General features: G+C 45.1%; 1 protein-coding gene across 4 annotated transcripts in view; it reads right to left on the bottom strand.

Annotated features, from left to right (window-relative positions):
- Window positions 1-24,779, bottom strand: part of IPO11 (importin 11) — a 518,704-nt gene that overhangs the window by 493,774 nt on the left and 151 nt on the right. Inside the window, exons 1-2 of one of the 4 annotated variants that reach the window (XM_077286021.1) lie at window positions 24,632-24,761; window positions 19,121-19,271 (exon numbers count right to left, since the gene is read on the bottom strand). In XM_077286021.1, the coding sequence (XP_077142136.1) occupies window positions 19,121-19,271; window positions 24,632-24,750 (270 nt within the window). In that variant the 5' untranslated portion in view covers window positions 24,751-24,761. Of the gene's footprint in view, window positions 1-19,120; window positions 19,272-23,485; window positions 23,594-24,631; window positions 24,762-24,779 lie in introns of those variants that run through there. The other 3 variants (XM_077286008.1, XM_077286015.1, XM_077286029.1) reach the window with 3 other exon arrangements.

The following is a 24,779-nucleotide window of genomic DNA, read 5'->3' as shown; positions in this document are numbered from 1 at the left end:
AAGAGCGGCTAGAAAGTCGACCAAATAGGGCAGGACGACCATGCTTCTAGGGTGCAAGAGGCACATGACAACCGCCATGACCCTTGCGACCACTCTGGTGCGGTAGCCAGGCCGAAGGGCAAGGTCGTGACTTGAAAATGCTGTTCGCGAATGGAAGGTGAAGGGATTATTGTAGAGGGGAAAAATAGGAATGTGAGGGTAAAAATCCCGAATGTTGATGGATGCCAGAAACTCCACATTTTTCTGTTGAAGTAATGGCTGAGCGGAGGAACTCCATTTGAAAAAGGAGGACCTTGTCAAAGGTTGATAGAAGTTTGAGGTCCAGGATCGGTCTTACTTTTCATTCCCTTTTTGGAACCAAGATCCCTTAGATCTAGACTGTCCTGGACAACGCTTCCACTGCTGGTTGGGTCTGTAGAAAAGATACGATCCCTTGATAGTCTCCCGTTCACAAGATTTGATTGGCCAGCTGTACTGTCTTCGGGGAAAGGTTACTTGTGTGAATCGAAGTAGTTAAGGTCTCTGACCAGGAGACTATTGGTCCAGCAACCCATTTGGCGGCTAAGGAAGGGTAGAGCGCTGAACCCGAAGCCACAAGACGGAACGAACCAGATTTGCTATCCGACCGTCTGTGGTATATTAATTGATGATACATCGGGCAGGGACACTGGTAGGTATACCATAAGAAATTCTACCCGGTTAGTCTGCCAAGTGGCAGAATGCGGGGCTGCATCCAGCAGGTCAGGAAAATACAGTGTCTTGCCATCGTCGTGCAGAGTAGAAAATTAGGAACCCTCGATCCACCATCCTCTTAACAGGGAGGAATCGTCCGCTTTCTTGCATCAGCCGCTAAATAGTGGTGATACAAAGAGGGGTGCTCGGACACCAGGGCAGGTTGTCTGGCGATAGGCTTGGATGCAGAAGAGGATACATGGAGGCGACACTGCATGTGCTCGTCTGTTGATGGTGTGTGTGGGGGAGGGGGGGGAAATCGGTGCCCTTTAAAGGACCCGTCGCCCTTAAAAATCAGACCAGGTATGGCATCCCACGCAGAGGCTTCTGTCCAGGGAACCACTCGTCAATTTGTTGATGATATAAATAGGCGAGCCCCTCTTTTTCTGAAGCTCTGGCAATCCAAGGCAATATCTGATCCATATTCAGAGCGTTGTTCTCAACAAATCATAGAGGAGAGATCAGGAAATGAAAACTTCCGTTTTCTAGACGCCTGTACATTTTTCTAGAATACTTGCCTGCTAGCCGACGGCTCCCATTGTAGGAGAGGGACCATGTATATCGGTCCTGCGAGCACTCCGAGCCACAGAGGGTTCACAGAGGGATTCGATCTCTTGGTCAGAGAAACCATGGGTTGCGGTTAGTGACAAAGTCCACTGAGGGGGACTAGGTACTCTGAGATAAACTGGGATCAGCGGTGGAGGGCTCCAGAGCTCAGTTAGGGTGACCAGCTTCGGATTGAACATGTGACCTTAAGACCAGTGAATACTGGTCATGCGCCTTTAAGACTAGGGAATACTGGTCGTGCGCCTTTAAGACCAGGGAATACTGGTCTTGTGCCTTTAGGGGGGCATACTGTTCATGTGCCTTTAAATGGTCATGTGCCTTTAAGACCAGGGCATACTGGTCATGTGCCTTTAAGACCAGAGCATACTGGTCATGTACCTTTAAGACCAGGGCATACTGGTCATGTGCGTTAGACCAGGGCATACTGGTCACGTGCCTTTAAGACCAGGGCATACTGGTCATGTGCCTTTAAGACCGGGGCATACTGGCCATGTGCATAAGACCAGGGCATACTGGTCACGTGCCTTTAAGACCAGGGCATGCTGGTCATATGTCTTTAAGACCAGGGCATTTTTCAAGGATTACGCCAGAGGTGAAGCCCCTTGTGGGGAACTAAGTACTCTGGGAAGAGCCGGGATCGGCGGCGGCGGAGGGCTCCTGAGCTCATTTGAACTAAGCACTCTGGGAAGAGCCGGGATCGGCGGCGGCGGAGGGCTCCTGAGCTCATTTGAACTAAGCACTCTGGGAAGAGCCGGGATCGGCGGCGGCGGAGGGCTCCTGAGCTCATTTGAACTAGGTACTCTGGGAAGAGCTGGGATCGGCGGTGGCGGAGGGCTCCTGAGCTCATTGGAACTAAGCACTCTGGGAAAGGTGACCGGCTTCTGGCTGGTCATGACTTAAAGAGCAGAGAATGCTGGTAATGTGCCCCTTTTAAACTAGGGAACCTTTAGGGTACGTTCACACAGGACTTTTTTGCTGCTTTTTTTTGCTGCTTTTTTTATGCTAATTTTCAGCTGCTTTTTACAGTACCATTAAAGCCTATGAGATTTCAGAAATCTCATGCACACACGTTGGTTTTTTGTTTGATCAGTATTTTCTGCTTTGCTGCTTTTTTTGGACATAGGGCATGTCACTTCTTTCAGCGTTTTTGCTGCGTTTTTGCAGCGTTTTTTCACCCATTGACTTGCATGGGTGATGGAAAAAACGCTGCAAAAACGCTGCAAAAACGCATGTAGCATTATTTGCTGCGTTTTTTATGCAGAAAATCATGGCCAGCAGGAAGGGATCTCACAGCCAAGAGCTTAGGGGTGTGGTTAGTGAGGTGTGAAGAGCCATGAAGAGCCATTGTGAGGTGTGAAGAGCCATTGTGAGGTGTCCTGATTGTGATCTATTGTGAGGGAGTTCCTGGTAGTGAGGTGTGAAGAGCCATTGTGAGGTGTGAAGAGCCATTGTGAGCCATTGTGAGGTGTGAAGAGCCATTGTGAGCCATTGTGAGGTGTGAAGAGCCATTGTGAGGTGTCCTGATTGTGATCTATTGTGAGGGAGTTCCTGGTAGTAAGGTGTGAAGAGCCATTGTGAGGTGTGAAGAGCCATTGTGAGGTGTCCTAGCAGCTGAAAATTGGCATAAAAAAAAAACTGCAGCAAAAATCTGCAGCAAAAAACTGCAGCAAAAATCTGCAGCAAAAAAGTCCTGTGTGAACGTACCCAAAAACGCACCAAATACGCACCAAAATAACGCACCTAAATTAGCATTAAAAAAAGCAGCAAAAAACAGCAAAAAAGTCCTGTGTGAACGTACCCTTAAGACTAGGGAATGCTGGTCATGTGTTTTTACAAAGCCAGGGAAAGCTGGACATGTTCCTATAAGCCCAGCGACTACTGGGCATGCGTCTTTAAGACTAGGAAATGCAGTCATGTACCCTTAAGACCCGTGCCTTTAAGACCAGAGCTTGCTGGACAACCAGAGATTGCAGGTGTTAAGTATTAAAAAATAGGGAACGCTAGTCCCTTTATGCTGCCGGGGTGCGTGCGGGGGAGGGGTGCGGAGGGAGGATTCTCCTTACCGAGATTCTGAGTCCCCCGTCTGGAATAGCGCTGTCTTCAGCGCTGAGTACCGCCGGTGCGATGCAGCAGCCACTTCCGGATGAGCTCGTGTCCCGGAAATGGCAGGAGGATGAAGATGGCCGCCGAGAATAGATCTCTCGTCCTGAATGAGAGGCGCCTGAATAGGGGGGCGGAGCCTGAAGTGCGGCCTAGCATGGGCTGGAGTTCCAGGTTGCGGCCTAAATAAACCCGAAGCCGGGGGCTAAATTTTTGAAGCCAGCCAGCGCCGAAAGGGGGAAAATGCGCAGAGCCCTCCAACCGTTCGAGTCCCAGCACTTACCCCAGTATGCAGCTTTGTTCAGCAGGTCAGAAGGTAGAAAGAGATCCTGTGCTGTTGCTGATGTTTGGATGGTGCAGAGACAAAGAAAAAACCCTCAATCCATCGTCCCATTTAGCAGGGAGGAGGAGAGGAACCGTCCGCCTCCTTGTACCATCCGCTTTTAATAGTGGTGGTGCAGTGGGGGCTGCTCGGACGCCACGCTGGAGAGTGCCTCTGAACAGCCGAGGGTAAAACCTGGTGGGCAGGGCAGAATGTCCGGCAATAGGCCTGGCTGCAGAAGAGGATACTGGAGGTGACACACCAGTGCTCGTCTGATAAGGGAGGGGGGAGATCGGTGCCCTTGAAGGGTCCCGTCGCCCCTAGAATCAGCTCAGGCAGTGGCTTCCCACGTCGCAGGAGTGGATACGGAGAGGTAAAACTCCTGTTCTCGCCTGTTGTTGGTTCGGGGAGATCGGAACCATGAAAGAATCCGTCGCCCCATTCATCTGTTGTAAAGGTAAAAAGAGTTCTTTGGGTCTGATCGGCAGACCAGTCCATGTGCCTCCTACGGACACTAAGCAAGAACTGGTTAGCTGTGAGCCAGCAGGAGGGTGTATACTGCAGGGGAGGAGCTGAGAGCCAGCAGGAGGGTGTATACTGCAGGGGAGGAGCTGAGAGCCAGCAGGAGGGTGTATACTGCAGGGGAGGAGCTGAGAGCCAGCAGGAGGGTGTATACTGCAGGGGAGGAGCTGAGAGCCAGCAGGAGGGTGTATACTGCAGGGGAGGAGCTGAGAGCCAGCAGGAGGGTGTATACTGCAGGGGAGGAGCGAACTTTCTTTGTATCACTTAGTGTCAGCCTCCTAGTGGCAGCAGCATAACACTCACGGTCTGTGTCCCCCAATGAGGCCAAGGAGAAATGTGCAACTTTTGTTACCTACTGAGTGCACCATTAAAAGGGAACCCCACGTGGTGCACTTTCTGAGCTTTGCACCACGCTGGTGAGATGTGTCTGATAGGACACCCAGGCCGCCTTCCTGTGATGGATCTGTGAGTCACAGGTAGTAGAGAAGCGGCCATCAGCCCAGCACATTACAGCGGCCACAACCCAGGAAATCAGCAATAAAATCGCTAAATCTTCACAAATCGCAGTCTCATCTATCATGGCGTGATTTTTCTTTATTTTATACCATTGAATAAAGTCTTTCTTTTGTATGTCATTTGTAAAGTTCTTTTTAATTTATTACAGATTTTACCCTTCAAAAGATCCCGTCATGTATGTGCCTGCTCATCTGCGAAAGGCATGGTATAGAGTAGGAGAAGCTAAGCAGAGAATCCGGATGGCGGTCCTACGTCTGACTGACAAGTCACTACTAGGACCGCCCACTGGACTCATCCAAATACCATCACCATGAATTTCAATTAATAAAATGCAAGAATGAATGAAAATGTACCCAAACTTTCTATGAAAACTGAACATCAATCTGCTGAGCTCCCCCTGCTGTGTAACAGACGGCCTGCAGATAACATACCATATTCAGCATGAGTGGTTCCCTTTAACGACCTGGACATGATTTTCTTTTATACTTTTATGTAAGAACTATATATATATTTTTCTACATCGACATAGCTATGAGGGTTTGTTTTTGCGGGACATTGTAGATCTCTGATTACTTTACCATATAATGTGCTGAAAAAAGGTCCCTGGTACATTACACCCGACTCCTATATAGCAACGTACAGTCTGAGCGATCTCTTGAAATGTTTTGCCTGTGGTGGGACTTAAAGTGTTTTTTTAAGATTGTTGTAGAAGTGTTTGTCTTTTTTAGGATTAGAGATACATGGCTGCTTTCTTTCAGAAACAGCACACCATTGAGCAAGGGATTTGTCTTTTTCCCTTTAAAGGGGTTGTCCAGGACTTCAAGGGATTGCCTAATAAAAATAACTTATCATCTATCCACAGGACCGGTGGTAACTTGATGAATGGTGGGATCCAACCATTGGGACCTGCACTGAATATTAGAGCAGGGTCCGTGTCATCCGTCGTGCACTGGATCCATCGTAAAATTGCTGTCCGTCGGGCGGAGACAACGCACATAGAAACGATTTTTCTGCATGTCGGAAAATCGCTCAGCGACAGATCCTGCGCTTTCCGTCGTTGGCTATAAAAGAAGCCTATGGACACAGGATCCGACGCTGACTGTGAAAAGCAGAAATCCAGCGACAGATGCCGTCTTTTCAAACTGAGCATGCGCAGAAGAATTTCCAGTCAGGGAAATTCTCTCTCGCTCTCTCTCTTATTACTATTGATGCTGCCTATGCAGCATCAATAGTAAAAAGATGTTAAAATAAAAAAATAAAAAATCATGATATTCTTACCTGCCGGAGTCCTGCGCAGCCCCCGCAGCCTTCCCGATGCTCATGATGCTGCCGGCATCGCGAGCATCGGGAAGGCTGCGGGGGCTGCGCGGGATGCCGGCAGGTAAGAATATCACAATCTTTTTCTTTTTTAAATTATTTTTAACGTGGGTTGTGTTGTGTATGCGTTTTCGCGGCGAAGACACATACACAACGTGTGCACATAGCCTTCTAGGATGCACTGAAACCGTCAAAAAACCGGCTCCAATGCATCCGCTTTTTACAATCTGCACAGGATCCGTCTTTTCAACATTTTGACGGGTTGTGACTGATTGTAAAAAACGGAAGTGTGAAAGAGGCCTAATCAGAAAGCTATCACTGGACAGCACCTTTACAACTCATGACCAATCCACTTGAAAAACTGCTGTCACCCGCCCGCACATTGCCGGCGCAGTTTCTGTTCTGTGTCGGGGCCAGGAGTTGGACCACCACCAATCTCATACTGATGGCCTAACCTGTGGATAGGTCATCTACTGTAAAGTACCAGACAACCCTTTAAACTATTTATTAAAAAAAAAAAGAAATCTTAAAATTCCAAACCTTTGTGAATCTCAGCAAAGCATACAGAGAGCAAGGCATTAAATGAAAAGGGATCAGACGCAACACAAAGGAGACGCTCCGTCATTCTTCCTCACCGCAAAAAGACTGTTTGAAACGAGCAGTGAAATAAATTCTCATTTACAAGGTACAATTACATGGATCTTAGAAACTGCCTCAGTGCTGATTGAACGGAGGGATTTCCAGCATAGTGAAAGAGAAAGGTCAGACAGCCGCTATCATCACCAATAACCCTCCCGCTATTTGCATTTTAAGTGACTGCTCCAGGACGGGCCCCGAGGAGAACAGATGCGCTGCCTCAGACATACACTTGTCTGTAAACAGAATCTGTATTCATCATTGTGTTTAAAGGTGAATATTAAATTCCGCTCCGAATTGTTATTCCCAACATTAGCCGCACACAGACACAATAAACCTGTGGAGGCCGTGACACAAGCGCTATTAAATGAGCCACAAGACAATTTTATTGAAGCCTAAATAACAAAGTACAGGGATACGAAGGGTTAATGCTTAACGCAGACATCTACATACAAGGGCCACGACCACAATGGACTATTTTATTTTGGGAGAAGGGTATAATGCCCATTTTGAGGTTGCGGGAAGAGAATGGCCCAGGGGTTAGACCTGGGGCACCAAGGCCATAGGTTCAACCAGATGAAGCAAATGTCTCCTCAGAGTTTGACCAACCTCCAATCGCTTGCTATGGTTTTTTTGGTCATGTTTCAAAACGAACCTTAGTTCAGCGAATAGATCAATGTGGTAAAGGGTCTTATTCACATGACAGTTATTCTTCACCGTGTCAAAGATATTGATAAAAAAGGGTCCAGATCCTGAGGACACATATCCAGTTATGGCGGAGCAGAGACTCAATGGCTCCCTGCTCTGCCTCCGAGGCTCGGAGCGGAGATCATCAGCATCGAGCGCAAAGTCATCACTTCATTGCAGTGAACAGGAAGAAGATCCTGTGGCTCGTTGTGGGACTACTGGACTGTAGCAACGCCCCTGTGGTTGCATCCCTGATCTTAAAGAGGACACATCACCAAATCAAAAATTTCCAGTTTTTGCTTTTATTGCGTTCCAGGTGATCGCATGAGTACTGATTTATTTTTTTTTTTAAATGTTTTTAAAAAATCAGCCAGAGATATGGGCCTTTTTATTAAAGAAGCACCCCTCCTCCCATCACAATTTTAAATTTTGTTAATATATTGCAGTTATCATATTATACAGCACTGTGTACTTACAATTGCTCATTTTGCCTTTCTACCCAGCTAATTCTTCTCTTTTCCATTAGGTCTATAACAAAAAAAACTGACTAGCTGAATCCTTCTAAGCTCTATGTTGAAACAGGAGGTATTTTTTCCTCTGCATGAGTCATCCCTGCAAAAGTCCCTGGTGGGGGGGAGGGTGTTTATGCAGCTGGGTCAGGAGGTGAAGAAGGGAATAGATAAATGCAGAGACAAGAGACTTCCTGTTTCTACATAGAGCAGGGAAAATAGAAGAATTAGCTGAGTAGAGAGGTAAAATGAGCAATTGTCAGTGTGTGAAGGAACAAATTATGAAAGGTTCTCCATTTTGTGCTAGATTCTCCATTTTGTGTTTTTGACTCCATTTTCTTGTTGCTTAAAGATAAATTCTGTTATTTAATTAGGTAAAAGGTTACAGCTGCCATGAAGTAATTTTATCTTGTTGTTCACAAGCCTGGTATGCAACTAGGCTATGGTTCATAATTGGTATAAAGACATTGAGTCTTCTGACTCAAGCCAGATAATAGATTCGGGGGTGTATCACTGAGACTGAGGCATCTGTTAGAAAAACACATACTATGCCAAAAAGACATGACCATATCTGTAGTTTCCATTTTTCCTGTATCCTCATGGGTTAAGTTTTTCCTGCATTCTTATAGGTTAAGAACTGTGAGCGTGTTCTTATGCTGATTGGTTGAAGTATAATTTCTATGACTATCAAAACTCATACACAATAAAACGGGGGCCAGAGATCAGCTCGATCCCCCATACAGAGACACATGTCTCCGTCTGGTCATTTTCAGTTGCCGGCAACGCCCTGTAGATTAATTTGGAAATCACTGAGTTAACCGTGAAGGATCAATTTAGATCCTCCCTCAACAGTTGGCGCCCAACGTGGGGCCCCAAGCAGGAACGCCTCTGCCCCCCGGAGGACAACAAGACAAAGGATCCTCGGACCGGACACAGGCACTGGAAAATTGGGACTGATCATCCCCCACAACAACCACGGTAAGTTGGCAGTTATACTGTCCAGACTGACCGTTTGGTGTGGTTTTCCTGTGTTTGTTGCTGCAAAGAGGATCTGAGGTTTGTCCCCGGAGGTGGGATGATTTTTGCGTGGAATCATAGAGGTGTAGTTCCGTTGGGAGCCCAGTGCTCGAACCGTACCTCATAAGGGACGGACACCCCGGATTGACCAGTGATGTAATTCTCTTTACAGTCAAAATATCCTGAATTCCTGATCACTGTTAGAATCAGGCGCGGTGAGGTGATCGAAGATTGGGTAGGATGCGTAACTCAGGAATATATTGATTTAAATATGTCCAGGGGTGTCCGGAGGGAAAGTCTAAGACGCCCTCCTCTTTTCACTGAGTACCGCGTTTTTGGGTTGTCCCAGCGGGGGAACAGAGAGACCCAGTGGAATAAAACCGTAAGGCCGTCGGTAATATGCACAACTAGTAAGGATATTTATAGCTCTAAAGGAGAATCATGTTTCTATTATGGAAGAAAAAGACGATTTTGAATTTGTGTGATGAAGGTTTCGTAGAAATTAAGTCTGAAAACTGCTGTAATCTGTTTCTGTTTAGAAGATACGGATACAGGAAAGAAATATATCTTGGTACCGTGTTAGATACTGAGCTCTTATCAGTGCTGTGTAGGAGATGGGAGGAGGGGAACGGACCGCTGCGCTCTTGAGTTTCTCTGTGTTTTCTTGGTGTAGATTACGCGCTGGTAGATTTGTGTTTTGTTTAAAGTGACAATATCGTTTTGAAGTACAAAGAAATATTATAATCTGGAAATTTGAAAGTGAAATCTAGTGTCTAGTTTTAGAAGGAAACTTGTAAGAGATTGTTTGATTATCAGTGTAATTGAAAGATTGGTAAAAGATTTACCTGCTTCAAGTTGAGTGGTTGATATATAGCAAATTGAAGATCAACAGAGGAAGTGAATTATGTTGAAAAAAGGAAAGCTGCCTACTCCTATGATAAAGAAGTTGTTTTGTAGTGCAGGAAGGTATTGAGAAAGTGATTGAGGGTAATGTGTGAGAAAGATAGATAATTAAAAATTATAATCTGAAACAGGGGGGGCTCCCTGTTAGATAATATGGTCCCTCCCCAGGAAATTAAGCCTCTACTCCCGACTGTAAGCTCTGTGCCCCTTAAAGCCAAGGCACCAATATATCCTGGACTGCCGAGAAGTTCTATGGGCGTCTTATGGTAGTGTTTAAAGATCTGGGATTCTCATTGTAACAAAAGCCCATTCTGCATCAGCAGCGATTCTCTGCTCGCTCTCTAGCCCCCACCTTACCGCAGCTGCAAGGTCACAGCTATGTTCCTTATCAGTGGTTAATGTAACAGAGTTCAGCCCCTGCCCTCCCCCCACCTTACACACAAGTCCAGTCTCACATTCCAATACACCTTTAACCCTGTATGGGAATCTCCCCCCCCCCCCCCAGCTCGGAAAGGCCCCTAGATCTCCTCTTCCCGTGAAACTTTCACACTTACAAGGCCAGACTCTCCAAGAATCTGAAGTTTGGTTCCCTGTCATTCACGCTACTACATCACACCTCAGGGCTCCCAGGTTCTTTTCTCAGTGGGGTATGGGGACATAATTACCCACCAGGTAGGAGCCATAGTGAACCCAGCTAACTCTACCCTGTCACATAGAGGTGGTTTGGCCCAACAGATAGCTAAAAAGGGAGGCCCAGTCATAGTCCAAGAGTGTCAGGCCTACCTTGCCGTTTATGGCCCCTTGCATCCAGGAGACGCTATGTCCACCCAAGGAGGGAATTTACCCTGTGATATAGTGTTACACGCCGCAGGCCCCGTATATGATTACAAGACACCCGAGCACTGCCGTACAGTATTGCAGACAGAGCTCACCTATGCAGGACATGCTACAGGTGTGCTGACTCAGCTTCATGGAGACAAACAGAGACCTGCCCCTCTTGTGTTCGGGCCGTGTTGTCTGTCCAGCTGTTGCTACACAAGTCTTCAGAGATTGTTTTGGATTACCCACTGATGGTCCACACCCCACACAATGTATATAGTATCCTTAACCAAGTACAACCTGGCCACATGTCCATGACCAGACAGCTGCGACTTCAGTGTGCTATTCTCATGCCTACTAATGTGACTTTGAAAAGGTGCACTGTCCTAAACCCCGCTACTCTTCTCCTAGTTCCTATGGATCCAAAGGGGGGAGGAGTAGGTGACATGAAAAAGGACACTCTTTTTCTTTCTAGAATGGATCCAGAGGAACAAGATTAGGTTTCCAAACCACATGATTGTCTAGAATTGATGTCTCAGGAAACGACTGGTCTCTAGTGTGCCCATTCTAATGCTGATTTTGAGCTTTTTGTAGATGGATCCCGTCACCAAGATGACCGAGGACGCTACTGTACCAGATATGCTGTGGTCTCAGAACATGAGGTAATCAAGGCAGAGTCAATGCCAGCTCATATGTCTGCACAAGAAGCAGAGCTCAAGGCGCTCATAGAAGCGTGCAAACTAGCAGAAGGTAAGACTGTAAATATCTACACTGATTCCAGGTATGCCTTTGGCATTGCACACGGTTATGGGCCTATCTGGAGAGCCAGGGCTTTCCTGACAGCAAATGGCCACCCCTTTAAACATGCTGAGGCAGTCCAGCAACTTATGAATGCACTACAGCTTACCACCCAAGCAGGCATCATAAAGGTAAAGGCACATACCAAAGGCACTGATGGACAGACAAAGGGTAACACACTGGCAGACCAGGCTGCCAAGAAAGCAGCAAGCACTCCTGTAGCCTCTAAAGTACATCACCTAGACACCCCACCATCTCCACTTGTGTTGAAAGACATCTTAGCCCGGTTACAAGAACAGGCAAGTAAGGAGGAGAAAAATAGGTGGCAAAAGATAGGGGCTTGCTCTGATACCGTCACTGGACTATGGGGGAGGGGTGAAAAGGTCTGCCTACCACAGGTACTGTACCCAATGATGGCACAGGTTCTGCACGAGAATGTGCACCACTCGAAGACGGCCATGTGTGACACCCTACAGAAACAATGGATTGCCCCCGGGGTTTTCCACCTGCGCAGAAAGGCGGGTACAGAGCTGCATGATATGTGCCACACATAATCAGGGTAGGACAGTGAAAACTCCATCCAAACACACTCCCCGGCCCCTTTACCAATTCCAGAGACTGCAGATTGATTAAATTCAGTTGCCTAGGGTGGGGACGTATAAGTATGTGTTGGTCTGCATTGATTTATTTTCAGGTTGGCCAGAAGCCTACCCAGTTGCCAAAGCTACGGCTAAGACAACGGCGAAGAAACTGATGGCTGAGATCATATGCAGGTATGGAGTTCCTGAAGTCATTGAAAGCGATCAGGGTTCCCATTTTACTGGAGAGATCATGTCAGAGGTAATGGCAGCACTGGGGGTAAGTCAAGCATTGCATACTCCATCCACAGAGTAGTGGAAAAGTGGAGAGACTAAATGGAACTCTTAAGCTTAAAATCCAGAAGGCAATGGCAGAGACTGGTAAACCATGGACAGAATGCCTTCCTCTAGCTTTGTTTTCAGTACGATATACCCCAAACAGGAAGACAAGACTGTCACCGTATGAGATTCTGTTTGGCAGGAGCCCCAATTTTGAATGTTTCTTTCCACAACAGTTGCAACTCAAGTACCAGGACTTGACTAGCTATGTGCAGGCCTTACATGGACACCTTGCCAAAGTGCATTTAACTGTCTTCAGTTCTCTTCCAGACCCAGACAAGGTTCCTGGACACCATCCCTTTGTGCCAGGAGACCTGGTGTATGTGAAAAAGTTTGTGCGCAGAGATTGCCTCCAGCCAAGATTTGAAGGACCCCATACGGTGATCCTGGTCACCCCCACTGCAGTAAAGCTGGAAGGAAGGCCGACGTGGATCCACGTATCGCACTGCAAGCTGGTCAAACAGACTAGTAGCAAATAAGGGGAAATAATGTTTTGGTTTTCGTATTTTCTATATTATTATTGGTAACCACATGGGACAGCCTAAATTCCCCAATATCCTTGAATAATAAGTTTGTACAATATCATGAAAGATTAGTAGTACAGATGGGTATAGCCACTAAAATTGTCAGTTCTATTTTCATTTACCCTATGATTACACAAATGTGGGATAAATTGCTTAGGGCCACAGACTATCTAGATGATCAAATTTGGGATATATTGGGTATATTTAATATACTACTGTTACTGTCCAAAATCAACTTATCATAGTCACTAATCAACATACTGTAGTACTGGATTACTTAACAGCAGCACATGATGGTATGTGTCAGGTTACTGGACCCGCATGCTGTCATTATATAGATCCCAATAGCACTATGAAGTTAAAGTTAGAGGATATTCAAAGACTCAGAGATTAATATGATAAAGACAATGACCGTAATAAGAACAGTTGGTGGGCAGACACCTTCTCCTTTTTAATCCAGCCAATTGATTTAAGGGACCTGGGGCTGGATAGCTGGAATCTTTCAAAGTTTGTTATATATTGTTGTCTTTATTCTTGTTATGTATGTAATACTAAAACGTGTTCTTTGGTGTATTTCTGTATGTATTAGGAAATTCTGCACTAGGACAACTAATGATGAAACCAAAAGCGTTGCCACCCCTGCTCTTCTCTACACCGATTTCACAAAGTTACCTGATGAAGATGTTGAAACCAAGCGCATGGCTATCTTCAAAAGATCCCCACTACTGTTATTAATAGTTGTTATTCGTAAATTCTAGTATACAGGGGGGACGGGTACGCCGCAACAGCCATGGCTGGTAACATGGCACCAGTCATGTGAAGACCAGTACCCCTCGAGCTTAGAGCTTGGGATAGTACCTCTGATGCTGGACATTAATTAACAAAATTTATCTAGGGGGGAATGTGAAGGAACAAATTATGAAAGGTTCTCCATTTTGTGCTAGATTCTCCATTTTGTGTTTTTGACTCCATTTTCTTGTTGCTTAAAGATAAATTCTGTTATTTAATTAGGTAAAAGGTTACAGCTGCCATGAAGTAATTTTATCTTGTTGTTCACAAGCCTGGTATGCAACTAGGCTATGGTTCATAATTGGTATAAAGACCTTGAGTCTTCTGACTCAAGCCAGATAATAGATTCGGGGGTGTATCACTATACAAGACTGAGGCATCTGTTAGAAAAACACATACTATGCCAAAAAGACATGACCATATCTGTAGTTTCCATTTTTCCTGTATCCTCATGGGTTAAGTTTTTCCTGCATTCTTATAGGTTAAGAACTGTGAGCGTGTTCTTATGCTGATTGGTTGAAGTATAATTTCTATGACTATCAAAACTCATACACAATAAAACGGGGGCCAGAGATCAGCTCGATCCCCCATACAGAGACACATGTCTCCGTCTGGTCATTTTCAGTTGCCGGCAACGCCCTGTAGATTAATTTGGAAATCACTGAGTTAACCGTGAAGGATCAATTTAGATCCTCCCTCAACAAGTGCACAGTGCTGTATATAATATGGTGATTGCAATATATTACTAGAATAAAAACTTTGATCGGAGTGTGTTTTAAGAGTCATTTTTCTTCTCTTTACTTTAGGGGAAAAAAAGAAGAAAAAAAAACCCAAAATGAGCAAATACCCTGTAGTAAGTAAATAAGTAAGTAAGCAGGGGGAATAAAATAAAAGCAAAAATGGGCCACTTTTGACCTGGTGACCGGTCTGAGAACTGTTACGTGTTTTTTCGCAGGCAGCGGAGCTGGTGGAGCAGTTTATGCCTCTAGACGTCCCCTGATCCCCCCGTACTGCCCTGCCAGCAGCTGTCTGCCACCATATCCAAGCACAGAACAGATGGACAGCAAGCATGGTTGCCCGATTCTGAAAGTTACATATCTCTCCGCTCATTCTTCTTTGCTTGAATTCAGAAGCTGCTTCACCTGGAGCGCCAAGGTTTGGGGGGGTGCAGCACATTTTGGTGGTAGGTATGGGTCCCAGATGGTCCTGCATCTGTCAAACTATAGACAATAAAGGTCTAGGGTGGGAACACCCCTTTACCAAAGTTTGAGATTCCATCTAAACACGCAGGATATTGTAGTGAGCGGTCTGGAGCTATTGATGCAAAGTTTTTGCAGACTGAGTGCAAAATAAAATGTGAACCGAGAATCAAATGAAATATATGTCATGTGTAAAAGAAAAAAATCAAATCGTGGAGCCAGAAGTACAGAAAGCAGAAAAGCGGCAAGAAAACATTAAAAAATGCCAGTTGGACATAGATAAAATGTGACAATGCATCTGACAGCAGAAGAAAGGCCTGCCAATAGAAAGTGAGATAAATGAAGCAAGCGCGGCTCATCGAGAGTCAAGTGACAGGCGGAAATCTCCGCGGATCAGACTGACGCCAAGGAACGCACAGGAGATGAAGACCCATAAGCAGGAGTCGCTATTAATCCATTCAGTGTAAGGAGACCCGCAACGTCACGGGTGCAAGACGGTGACAGCGGACGAGCTACTAGAAAGACAGTCGAAAGCTGAAACTTCCACATGAGGCTGGAAGACCCTCACTTATAGGAAAAGGGGTCCCCCGATTACTGACTCCCTTGCTAGGTGGGTACATACTGATGCACCTGCGTGGGGGATGCCGGCACTTGCCTAAAAATACTGCATTCCATTCTTAAATTACGTTAATGAGCCAATACATGTCCAAAAAATGTACTGCTTCAGGATCTGCTGCACAAATCAGGGACAAAACCCAACTTTCAGCTGCGATTTCCCAATGTAAACTGTCATGTGACTAATCCAGGATCTGCTATCCACTGCGGTCTTGGAATCTGCCCAATTAGCGTGGTATTAGCGATGTCGCTTCTTGCAGCTTTTCTGGAAACCGGCTGTATGAGAAGCGGTGCAATGCTCCCACTGAAAAAAAATGCAGCTTATTTTGTAATTGTGTATTACGTAGATTTCGGTTGGGAAAACTCAAGTTTTCTGTGCCAATATTTTTTGTAAAAAATTTAAAAAAAACAACTCTGTATCGTAAGAGAACAATCATTTGGTTGCACAACTACGACAGGTATGAACATGACCCATTTCTCTATTCAGCTTCTGCCTCTATGCACAGAAAGGACTTAGGATAAAAAGAAATGAGCAAATACCCTGCAGTAAGTAAATACCTATGTAATATGTACGGTAACTATGTAATAATACATGTAAATAGCATAGGCAGGGCTGTGGAGGAGTCGGAGGTTTGGCTTACCGACTCCACAGCCCTGAGCATAGGGGCACTTAGCTAACACTATATCCCGCCACGACAAGGTGACCCAATCAGGAAAGTACCTAACCCTAGTATTTCACCTCACTATGTGCCCGCAGATGTCAAAATAGACGGTGGCAGAGCAGGACCTGGGTCCTGACAGTTCAGGCACCCGCCCGATGAAAACTATATAGACAAAATTCCCAGTCCAAACAACGGGAACCATGCGCTTATATTTACAGAGTACAAAAAAAGTAAAACAAAACCAAGAAAATGATCCAGACTACATGTTGGAGTAAGTGCAATGTGTAGGTGCATATTCACATTTAACAGACAGAACCTAAGATAAAAACAAAATGAGCCAATACCCTGCACTATTATTATTTACTTACTGCAGGGCATTTGCCCATTTTGTTTTTACCTTAGGTTCTGTCTGTTAAATGTGAATATGCACCTACACATTGCACCTACACCGATAAATAATCCGGCTCATTTTTTTGGTTTTGCTTTATGAAGAGTAACCAACCTCCTCATGATGGGACAATAGGACAATGTGGATATTTATGGTGAGGATATTTATGGTGAGAAAACAGGAGGAAATCATATTATCACAAACGTACCCTAAAAATATTGGCACAAAGAAGTTCTGTGTGGTTTATCAGATAAGTTGTGTGGCCTAACAATGCGCCAGAGAAAGAAAGCTAACAAACAGGTGATGTAAAGATACAACTAGAAAGTCTTAAAATTTCACAGCAGCATGAATCACTTTGATAAATGTGGCACATTTTAAGACTCTTTGTAAGAATTAGACAGTTTTCTCAAAACTACAGCAAGAAATCCAACAATTGAGACCCTGCTGGAATCAAGTTCTCTGCACCTACAATTTGCTGCTCTAAGAAGACACAAGACTAGTGACAGGGTCTCTTTAAACTGAACTTACCAGATTTTTCTGAGCCATTTGAGAGCAGGATAATGTAGGGGCAGAGACCCTAATTCCAGTGGTGTTACTCACTGCTGTATTTCTGATAAAACACTATTTTATTTCCTGCAGCTTTGATAGTCCTCCCAATGAAGAGCTCTTGCTCTAACAGCCTGGATACTCATGAGCTCCACATCGCTGATCGGCAGCGTTTAGCCTATGTATGCAGAAAGCTGCAAATCACTGAGAAGACTAGCAGAGCAGCAGCAGATAAAACAGCCATTTATCTAAACAGCGAGTAGCCCAGTAAGGAGCATTGCCCACCATCCAGAAATTCCAGAATAGTCCGGAAATATAGGGCTCTTTTGTGTTCTGTCTGTTAAAAAAATATAAGGCGGCCTGAATATTTTGAAGCTGAAGACTCTTACCCAGATTACATTGGTGGTAATTATGTAGGTTTTTCCCTGTAGAAATTCTACAGTAGAAATGTGATGTGATGAAGCAGGAGTTGTGGAAATTGCTGCAGATTTGATGCAGATTTCACCTTTTGCAATGCAAATGGAAGACATCCACGCTGATTTTGCAGGAAGAATTGAAATCTTAAGAATCCGCACCACATGTCAATTTCCGTGCAGAAGCTTTTCAGCAGCGTGTGGATGAGAGTTGTTGGGGTTTTAGCTACTACTCCGTTAGGTTTTACATTTTCTGCATGCTGATTTACAATAAAAATCCACACCAAACACACAATTTGTGAACCCGCCGTTAGGCTATGTGCACACCACAGGTATTTCAGGCAGGTCACCCTGCTGAGCTTTTCAAGAAAAAGACGCTTCAAGGAAACACCAGGGTTTGGGTTTTTTTTCCTGGAGCACTTTTAGTGCTTTTTTGGAGAGGCCATTTCCTGAGCTTTTTTCTTTTCTTTTTTTTTTGACTACTTCTGTTTTTCTTTACTGGTGTTTTCTGGAATTTTTTTTTTTCTTTTTAACCCCATTCAATAATGAAACCACTAGTGTTTCTTTAAAGCTAAATATCCAAGTATCGTTTCTCCTTGCGGAAATTGACATGCTAAGCATGCCGATATGAGGAGACTTAGGGTATGTGCACACGTCCGGAATGCATGCAGAATTTTCCTGAGATAAACATGAGGTTTTCCGCAGGAATTCTGCATGCGTTTTTTTAGCGTTTTTTGCGCGGATTTTTTGTGGATTTTATGCGGATTTTTAGCGTTTTTTTCCGGACACTCCAAAACAATAGGAAATCTGCATAAAATCCACAAAAATAATGAACATGATGCTTCTTTTCCCGCAATGCGTTTTTTTTTTGCGGAAAAAAACGCATCATGTGCACAAAAAATGCGGAATGCATTCTAAATTATAGGATGCATATCTATGCGTTTTTATAGCATTTTTATTGCGAAAAAACGCACAAAAAAAGGTGAAAATTCCTGAACGTGTGCACATACCCTTAAAGCCGCAATGCTCCTCTGGGATATATGCTAATTATGCAAATTGTCTTTTGAGAGGAAGAGAACTAGAACTCTAGTGCCACCTATTGGAAGGTAGCAATCCTACAAGTCAATGTTGACCCTTTAATGAGCCTTGTCACATGACTTAGGATAATAGCCAAACCAGAATCTCAATTTGCAGAAGCTAAAACTGCTGCCAAGATACTCGAAAAGACATCCAGGATTGTGTTGAGGCTTCCTGTCATCTTGTATTGTAAAATAAGCATTGTCTTCAGAGTAAAGACACTTGAGGAATGGTCAGCTCACTGCTAAAAGACTGAACATTCGAACAGCGAGTCGCTTTTCCATAAAAATGCATGTGATCATTCTTTCGAGCATTTTCTGGGAGCTTTATCAGCCGGGGTTTCAGATCAGACCTGCCTGAAGAAGATAACGGGTGCACGTACTGTATGGGTGCGTTCACACAAGCCATATTGATGCAGTATTTTAGTCCAGTGTCAGGAGTGGGAGAGGAATTACACAGGAGCGACTCTACTTCTGCTCTTTGTGCAATCATCTTTAGGCTTCACAATCAGCATGAAGGCCTGTGACAGCGTCCTTGGGACCTACCAGGAGAACGGTGTAGAAGCCGGGCTGGGTCTCCCACTGCTTGAGCTGCTCCTCCGCCGGCTTCAGGACCCTCGAATCTTGGCTGCTCGCCTGTGTCAGGACCTGAAGCACAACGCTGCTGGCACTGTTCAGATCCATCAGATGCGGGAACCTGCAGAAGAAAAAGTTCTTAAGTCAGCAAATGTCCTAACACCAGCAAAGGGAAATAAAACCTTGGTGTGAAATGATTGCTCCCAATCCCAGCCATCCGAGCTTACCGCAATATCCTGATCACTAATGGACCCGCTTATATTCTCATTATGTCTAACAGGGCTGTGTCCACAGAAAACTACCAAAGTTTTGTTGCAGATTCCTTTGCAGAAAAGCTGCAAATTTGTTACACTGCATTGCAAGGTGTGAACAGGTAGAGATTGAGAAGAATGAGATTAATTGAGAAGCGGCGGATTAGAAATCCACAGAACAGGTCTATTTATGCTGTGGAATTTTTTTTTACATGAGAATAAGATCCCTTAAAATCTCATCCACAATGTTACTATATCAAAATGAAGGGAATTTTCAGCAGGGCTGTGGAGTCAGAGTCGTGGAGTCGGAGCCCATTTTGGTGGAGTCGGAGTTGGTGTCATGGAAAGTGAGGAGTCGGAGTCAGAGTCGGAGGTTTGGCTTACCGACTCCACAGCCCTGATTTTCAGGCCAGAAATTTGATGAGTTTTCAACTATTAGTTACATGAACAGACTGATTTGAAGAAGATCCTGCAATCAGCAGGTATAGGTTACACCCAGGCCACCCCTTCGGGGTATGTTCATGCAATCTTTTTTCCCCGGATGTTTTGTTTTTTTAAGATGATCCACTATGAAAATGACAGAAAGTGCGCTCAAAAAACGCAAAAAACAATCTGACATTAATATCTTGCTGTTCATGTGTTCAGGTTTTTGAGCATCTTTTAACTATTTTAGTTTTCCAATGGCACCAAAAAGTGAGCGGGCCATTCTTCAAGAGTTTTCAGCTTGGAAGACCCTCCATAGTTTACTATATGTCAAGAGGAAGGAGCCAGCACTTTATTCCTTGCTGAAAGGTTTTGCCTGGCCTTGGGGTACAAGTCTGTATATATGTGATCACATGCCGGCTAGACATGCGTGGCCTAGATCAATACAAGTGAATTGCGATTACTCAAAAAGTGGCCGGGAGTATGCACCTCACATAATGCAACCTATTTTCCAAGCTATAATACTCTCTCCCAGGAAGACAAGACATCCATAAATTGATATAAAATATAATGAGTTTATTAATCAATATATTACAAAGTAAATGAATAAAAAATAAGTATACTATTGGGAATGTCTCAAAAAGAGACACACAATATACCTGTCATAAAATAAAAAGTGATCACATAGGTACACAACATAGTGTCAAAATAATCCCCTTCTAACACAACTGCCAAACCCTAGAAGACTTGCTAAATCGGCAGTGTATTACATACTTATTTTCCCCACTGTAGGTGCCCATATAGGACAGATATGTACAGGTGCTTCTCCCAAAATTAGAACATCATCAAAAAGTTCATTTATTTCAGTTCTTCAATATAAAAAGTGTAACTCATATATTATATAGAGTCATTACAGAGAGTGATCTATTTCAAGTGTTTATTTCTGTTAATGTTGATGATTATGGCTTACGGCCAATGAAAACCCAAAAGTCATTATCTCAGTAAATTAGAATAATTAACAAAAAACACCTGTAAAGGCTTCCTAAGTGTTTTTTCTGATGTGCTGATGCCGCTTGTGATTGCTCAGCATCATACAAGTTCACAGCCCCAGTGAAAACTATCTGGTAACACCCACTTGGACTTAAAGGGAAGGTGTCGCATTTTATTTTTGTATTAAAAATGATTATTTATATAAACAATTATTTTTAATACAAATTTACATTTTTTAACTTTAACATTTTTTTATTATTAATTTTTTTTCAGCCACTGGGTGCCGCAATTTTGCTTTGCAGGAGTGTAAGTGTAGCTGCACGACACTTACACTCTGCAAATACGGCAGCCCTGGGCATAGAAATCTGCGGTCGGCATCCGACCCTATACTTTACATTGAATTGCTCCCTGCTGTGATCTGGCCACGCCCCCTGAGCCGTCCACATCACAGCAGAGGCAGGAGATCAGCGCCATCTTCCTGGAGCTCACAGTGTGCTGTGAGCTCCAGCTTCCCAGGATAATCGCAGGAGCCCTACGGTTATAGGAGGTTACCAAGGACGGGAGGGAGAAAGGACTCAGCAGCGGAGCAGTGAAGTAAGTATCAGTGGGGAGGGAGAGAGGGAATCTAATCTTATCATTTGTGATGCTGACTCTGAGCAGTGTATCTCCTCCCATGTGTGTTACTGTCTGCTGACTGTGTATCTAATCCTCTCCTGTGTGATACTGTCTGCTGAGCCATGCATCTAATCCTATCCTGTGTGATACTGACTGAGCTGTGTATCTAATCCTATCCTGTGTGATACTGTCTGCTGAGCAGTGTATCTAATCCTCTCCTGTGTGATACTTTGCTGAGCTGTGTATCTACTTCTCTCCTGTGTGATACTGTCTGCTGAGCCATGTATCTAATCCTACCCTGTGTGATACTGTCTGCTGAGCCATGCATCTCATCCTATCCTGTGTGATACTGACTGCTGAGCCGTGTATCTAACCCTCTCCTGTGATACTGATTGCTGAGCCGTGTATCTAATCCTCTCCTGTGTGATAGTCTGCTGAGCCATGCATCTAATCCTATCCTGTGTGATACTAACTGAGCTGTGCATCTAATCCTCTTCTGTGTGATACTGTCTGCTGAGCCATGTATCCAATCCTACCCTGTGTGATACTGTGCTGAGACATGTATCTAATCCTACCGTGTGATACTGTGCTGAGACGTGTATCTAATCCTCTCCTGTGTGATGCTGTCTGCTGAGCCATGTATCTAATCCTATCCTGTGTGATACTGTGCTGAGCCTTGTATCTAATCCTACCCTGTGTGATACTGTGCTGAGATGTGTATCTAATCCTCTCCTGTGGGATACTGTGTGCTGAGCAGTGTATCTAATCCTATTCTGTGTGTTACTCTATGATGAGCCGTGTATCTAATCCAACCCTGTGTTATACTGTGCTGAGATGTGTATCTAATCCTCCCGTGTGATATTGACTGCTGAGCTGTGTATCTAATGCTATCCTTTGTGATACTGACAGCTGAGCCATGTATCTAATCCTATCCTGTATGATACTGACTGAGCTGTGTATCTAATACTGTCCTGTGTGATACTGACTGCTGAGCTGTGTATCTAATCCTCTCCTATGCACTCCTCTCCCGTTATGTGTGATCTATATGGCGGTATTATGAGAACACTATGACGTCGTTATTTGCGATCTATATGATGGTATTATGTGAGAAGTATATGGCGGTATTATGTGTGATCTATATGGTGGTATTATGTGTGCTCTATATGGTGGTATTATGTGTGCTCTATATGGTGGTATTATGTGTGCTCTATATGGCGGTATTATGTGATATCTATATGGCGGTATTATGTGAGAACACTATGGCATCGTTATTTGCGATCTATATGATGGTATTATGTGAGAACTATAGGACAGTATTGTGTGCTCTGTATGGCGGTATTTTGTGCTCTATATGGCGGTATTATGAGTGATCTACATGGCGATATTATGTGTGATCTATATGGCGGTATTATGTGAGAGCTATATGTCGGTATTATGTGAGAACACTATGGCATCGTTATTTGCGATCTATATGATGGTATTATGTGAGAACTATAGGACAGTATTGTGTGCTCTGTATGGCGGTATTTTGTGCTCTATATGGCGGTATTATGAGTGATCTACATGGCGATATTATGTGTGATCTATATGGCGGTATTATGTGAGAGCTATATGTCGGTATTATGTGAGAACACTATGGCGTCGTTATTTGCAATCTATATGATGGTATTATGTGAGAACTATAGGACAGTATTATGTGTGATATATATGGTGGTATTATGTGAGAACACTATGTTTGTAAAATGACATCACTTATGGGGGAGAGAAGAGTCTGCTATTCTGGCACCTCGGGGCTCTGCCAATGTGACATGGCCCCCTCAAACCATTCCAGCAAAATCTGAACTCCAATATGGCGCCTCTTCCCTCCTGACCTTTGCACTGTGCCTCAAAAGTAGTTTTCGACAAACGGTATGGTCCACTTCGCTCTTGTTACCCTTGTGAAAATGAAAAATTTGGGTCAAAACCAACATTTTTGCTGGAATTTTTTTTTTTTTTTCATTTTCACAGTTCAACATTGTAAAATTCTGTGAAACACTTGTGGGTTCAAGGCGCTCACCTCACCTCTAGATACATTCATTGAGGGGTCTTGTTTACAAAATGGTGTCACTTGTGGGGGGTTTCCACTGTTCAGGGGGTTAATGATATGGGGGTAATGCACTATTTTGAAGAGAAAAAGAATAGCACCATCATGGAGGGCCGGTGCTGTTATGGAGGTACTGAGGCTGGTGATGTTATGGAGGAACTGAGGCCGGTGCTGATATGGAGGAACTGAGGCCGGTGCTGATATGGAGGGACTGAGGCCGGTGATGTTATGGAGGGACTGAGGCCGGTGCTGTTATGGAGGGACTGAGGCCGGTGCTGTTATGGAGGGACTGAGGCCGGTGCTGTTATGGAGGGACTGAGGCCGGTGCTGTTATGGAGGGACTGAGGCCGGTGCTGTTATGGAGGGACTGAGGCCGGTGCTGTTATGGAGGGACTGAGGCCGGTGCTGTTATGGAGGGACTGAGGCCGGTGCTGTTATGGAGGGACTGAGGCCGGTGCTGTTATGGAGGGACTGAGGCCGGTGCTGTTATGGAGGGACTGAGGCCGGTGCTGTTATGGAGGGACTGAGGCCGGTGCTGTTATGGAGGGACTGAGGCCGGTGCTGTTATGGAGGGACTGAGGCCGGTGCTGTTATGGAGGGACTGAGGCCGGTGCTGTTATGGAGGGACTGAGGCCGGTGCTGTTATGGAGGGACTGAGGCCGGTGCTGTTATGGAGGTACTGAGGCCGGTGCTGTTATGGAGGTACTGAGGCCGGTGCTGTTATGGAGGAACTGAGGCTGGTGATGTTATGGGGGTACTGAGGCTGGTGCTGTTATGGAGGTAGAGGCCGGTGCTGTTATGGAGGGACTGAGGCTGGTGCTGTTATGGAGGGACTGAGGCTGGCATGTTATGGAGGAACTGAGGCCGGTCTTGTTGTGGGGGGCATTACTCTGATACAGCTCCGGGGACCCTGTGATTGTTGCCCCCCGGTGTTGGGGCATGTAGGGCAGTAGAGCCTGCACCGGACGCGGCGGAGCACTGACGGCTCTGTATGTGTTGCGGGTAAAGCTGCCGGTCACACGGGGTCTCCGGGCTGCACACACAAGGGCTGAGCTGCACGTGGCTCCCGGGCACACGGAGCGCGGGCGAGGACGGGGCTCGCACTGAGCGCACACTCACCTCTCTGCTGCTCCCGGCGTGCGCAGTGGACGTGAGAGCAGCGCGAGAAGAGCGAGTATCGCGAGAGTGCGGCCGTCCTCCCGACAGGTGCACGGAGCCATAGACAAGGAGACCGCCATTACACCGAGCAGGACCGTGCAGCCCGGCG

This window comes from Ranitomeya variabilis, chromosome 1 (genome assembly GCF_051348905.1).
Source record: "Ranitomeya variabilis isolate aRanVar5 chromosome 1, aRanVar5.hap1, whole genome shotgun sequence".
NCBI classification, from domain to species: Eukaryota; Metazoa; Chordata; class Amphibia; order Anura; family Dendrobatidae; genus Ranitomeya; species Ranitomeya variabilis.
Note: the sequence above shows the minus strand (reverse complement) of the source record. Positions and strands in the feature narration are given on the sequence as shown.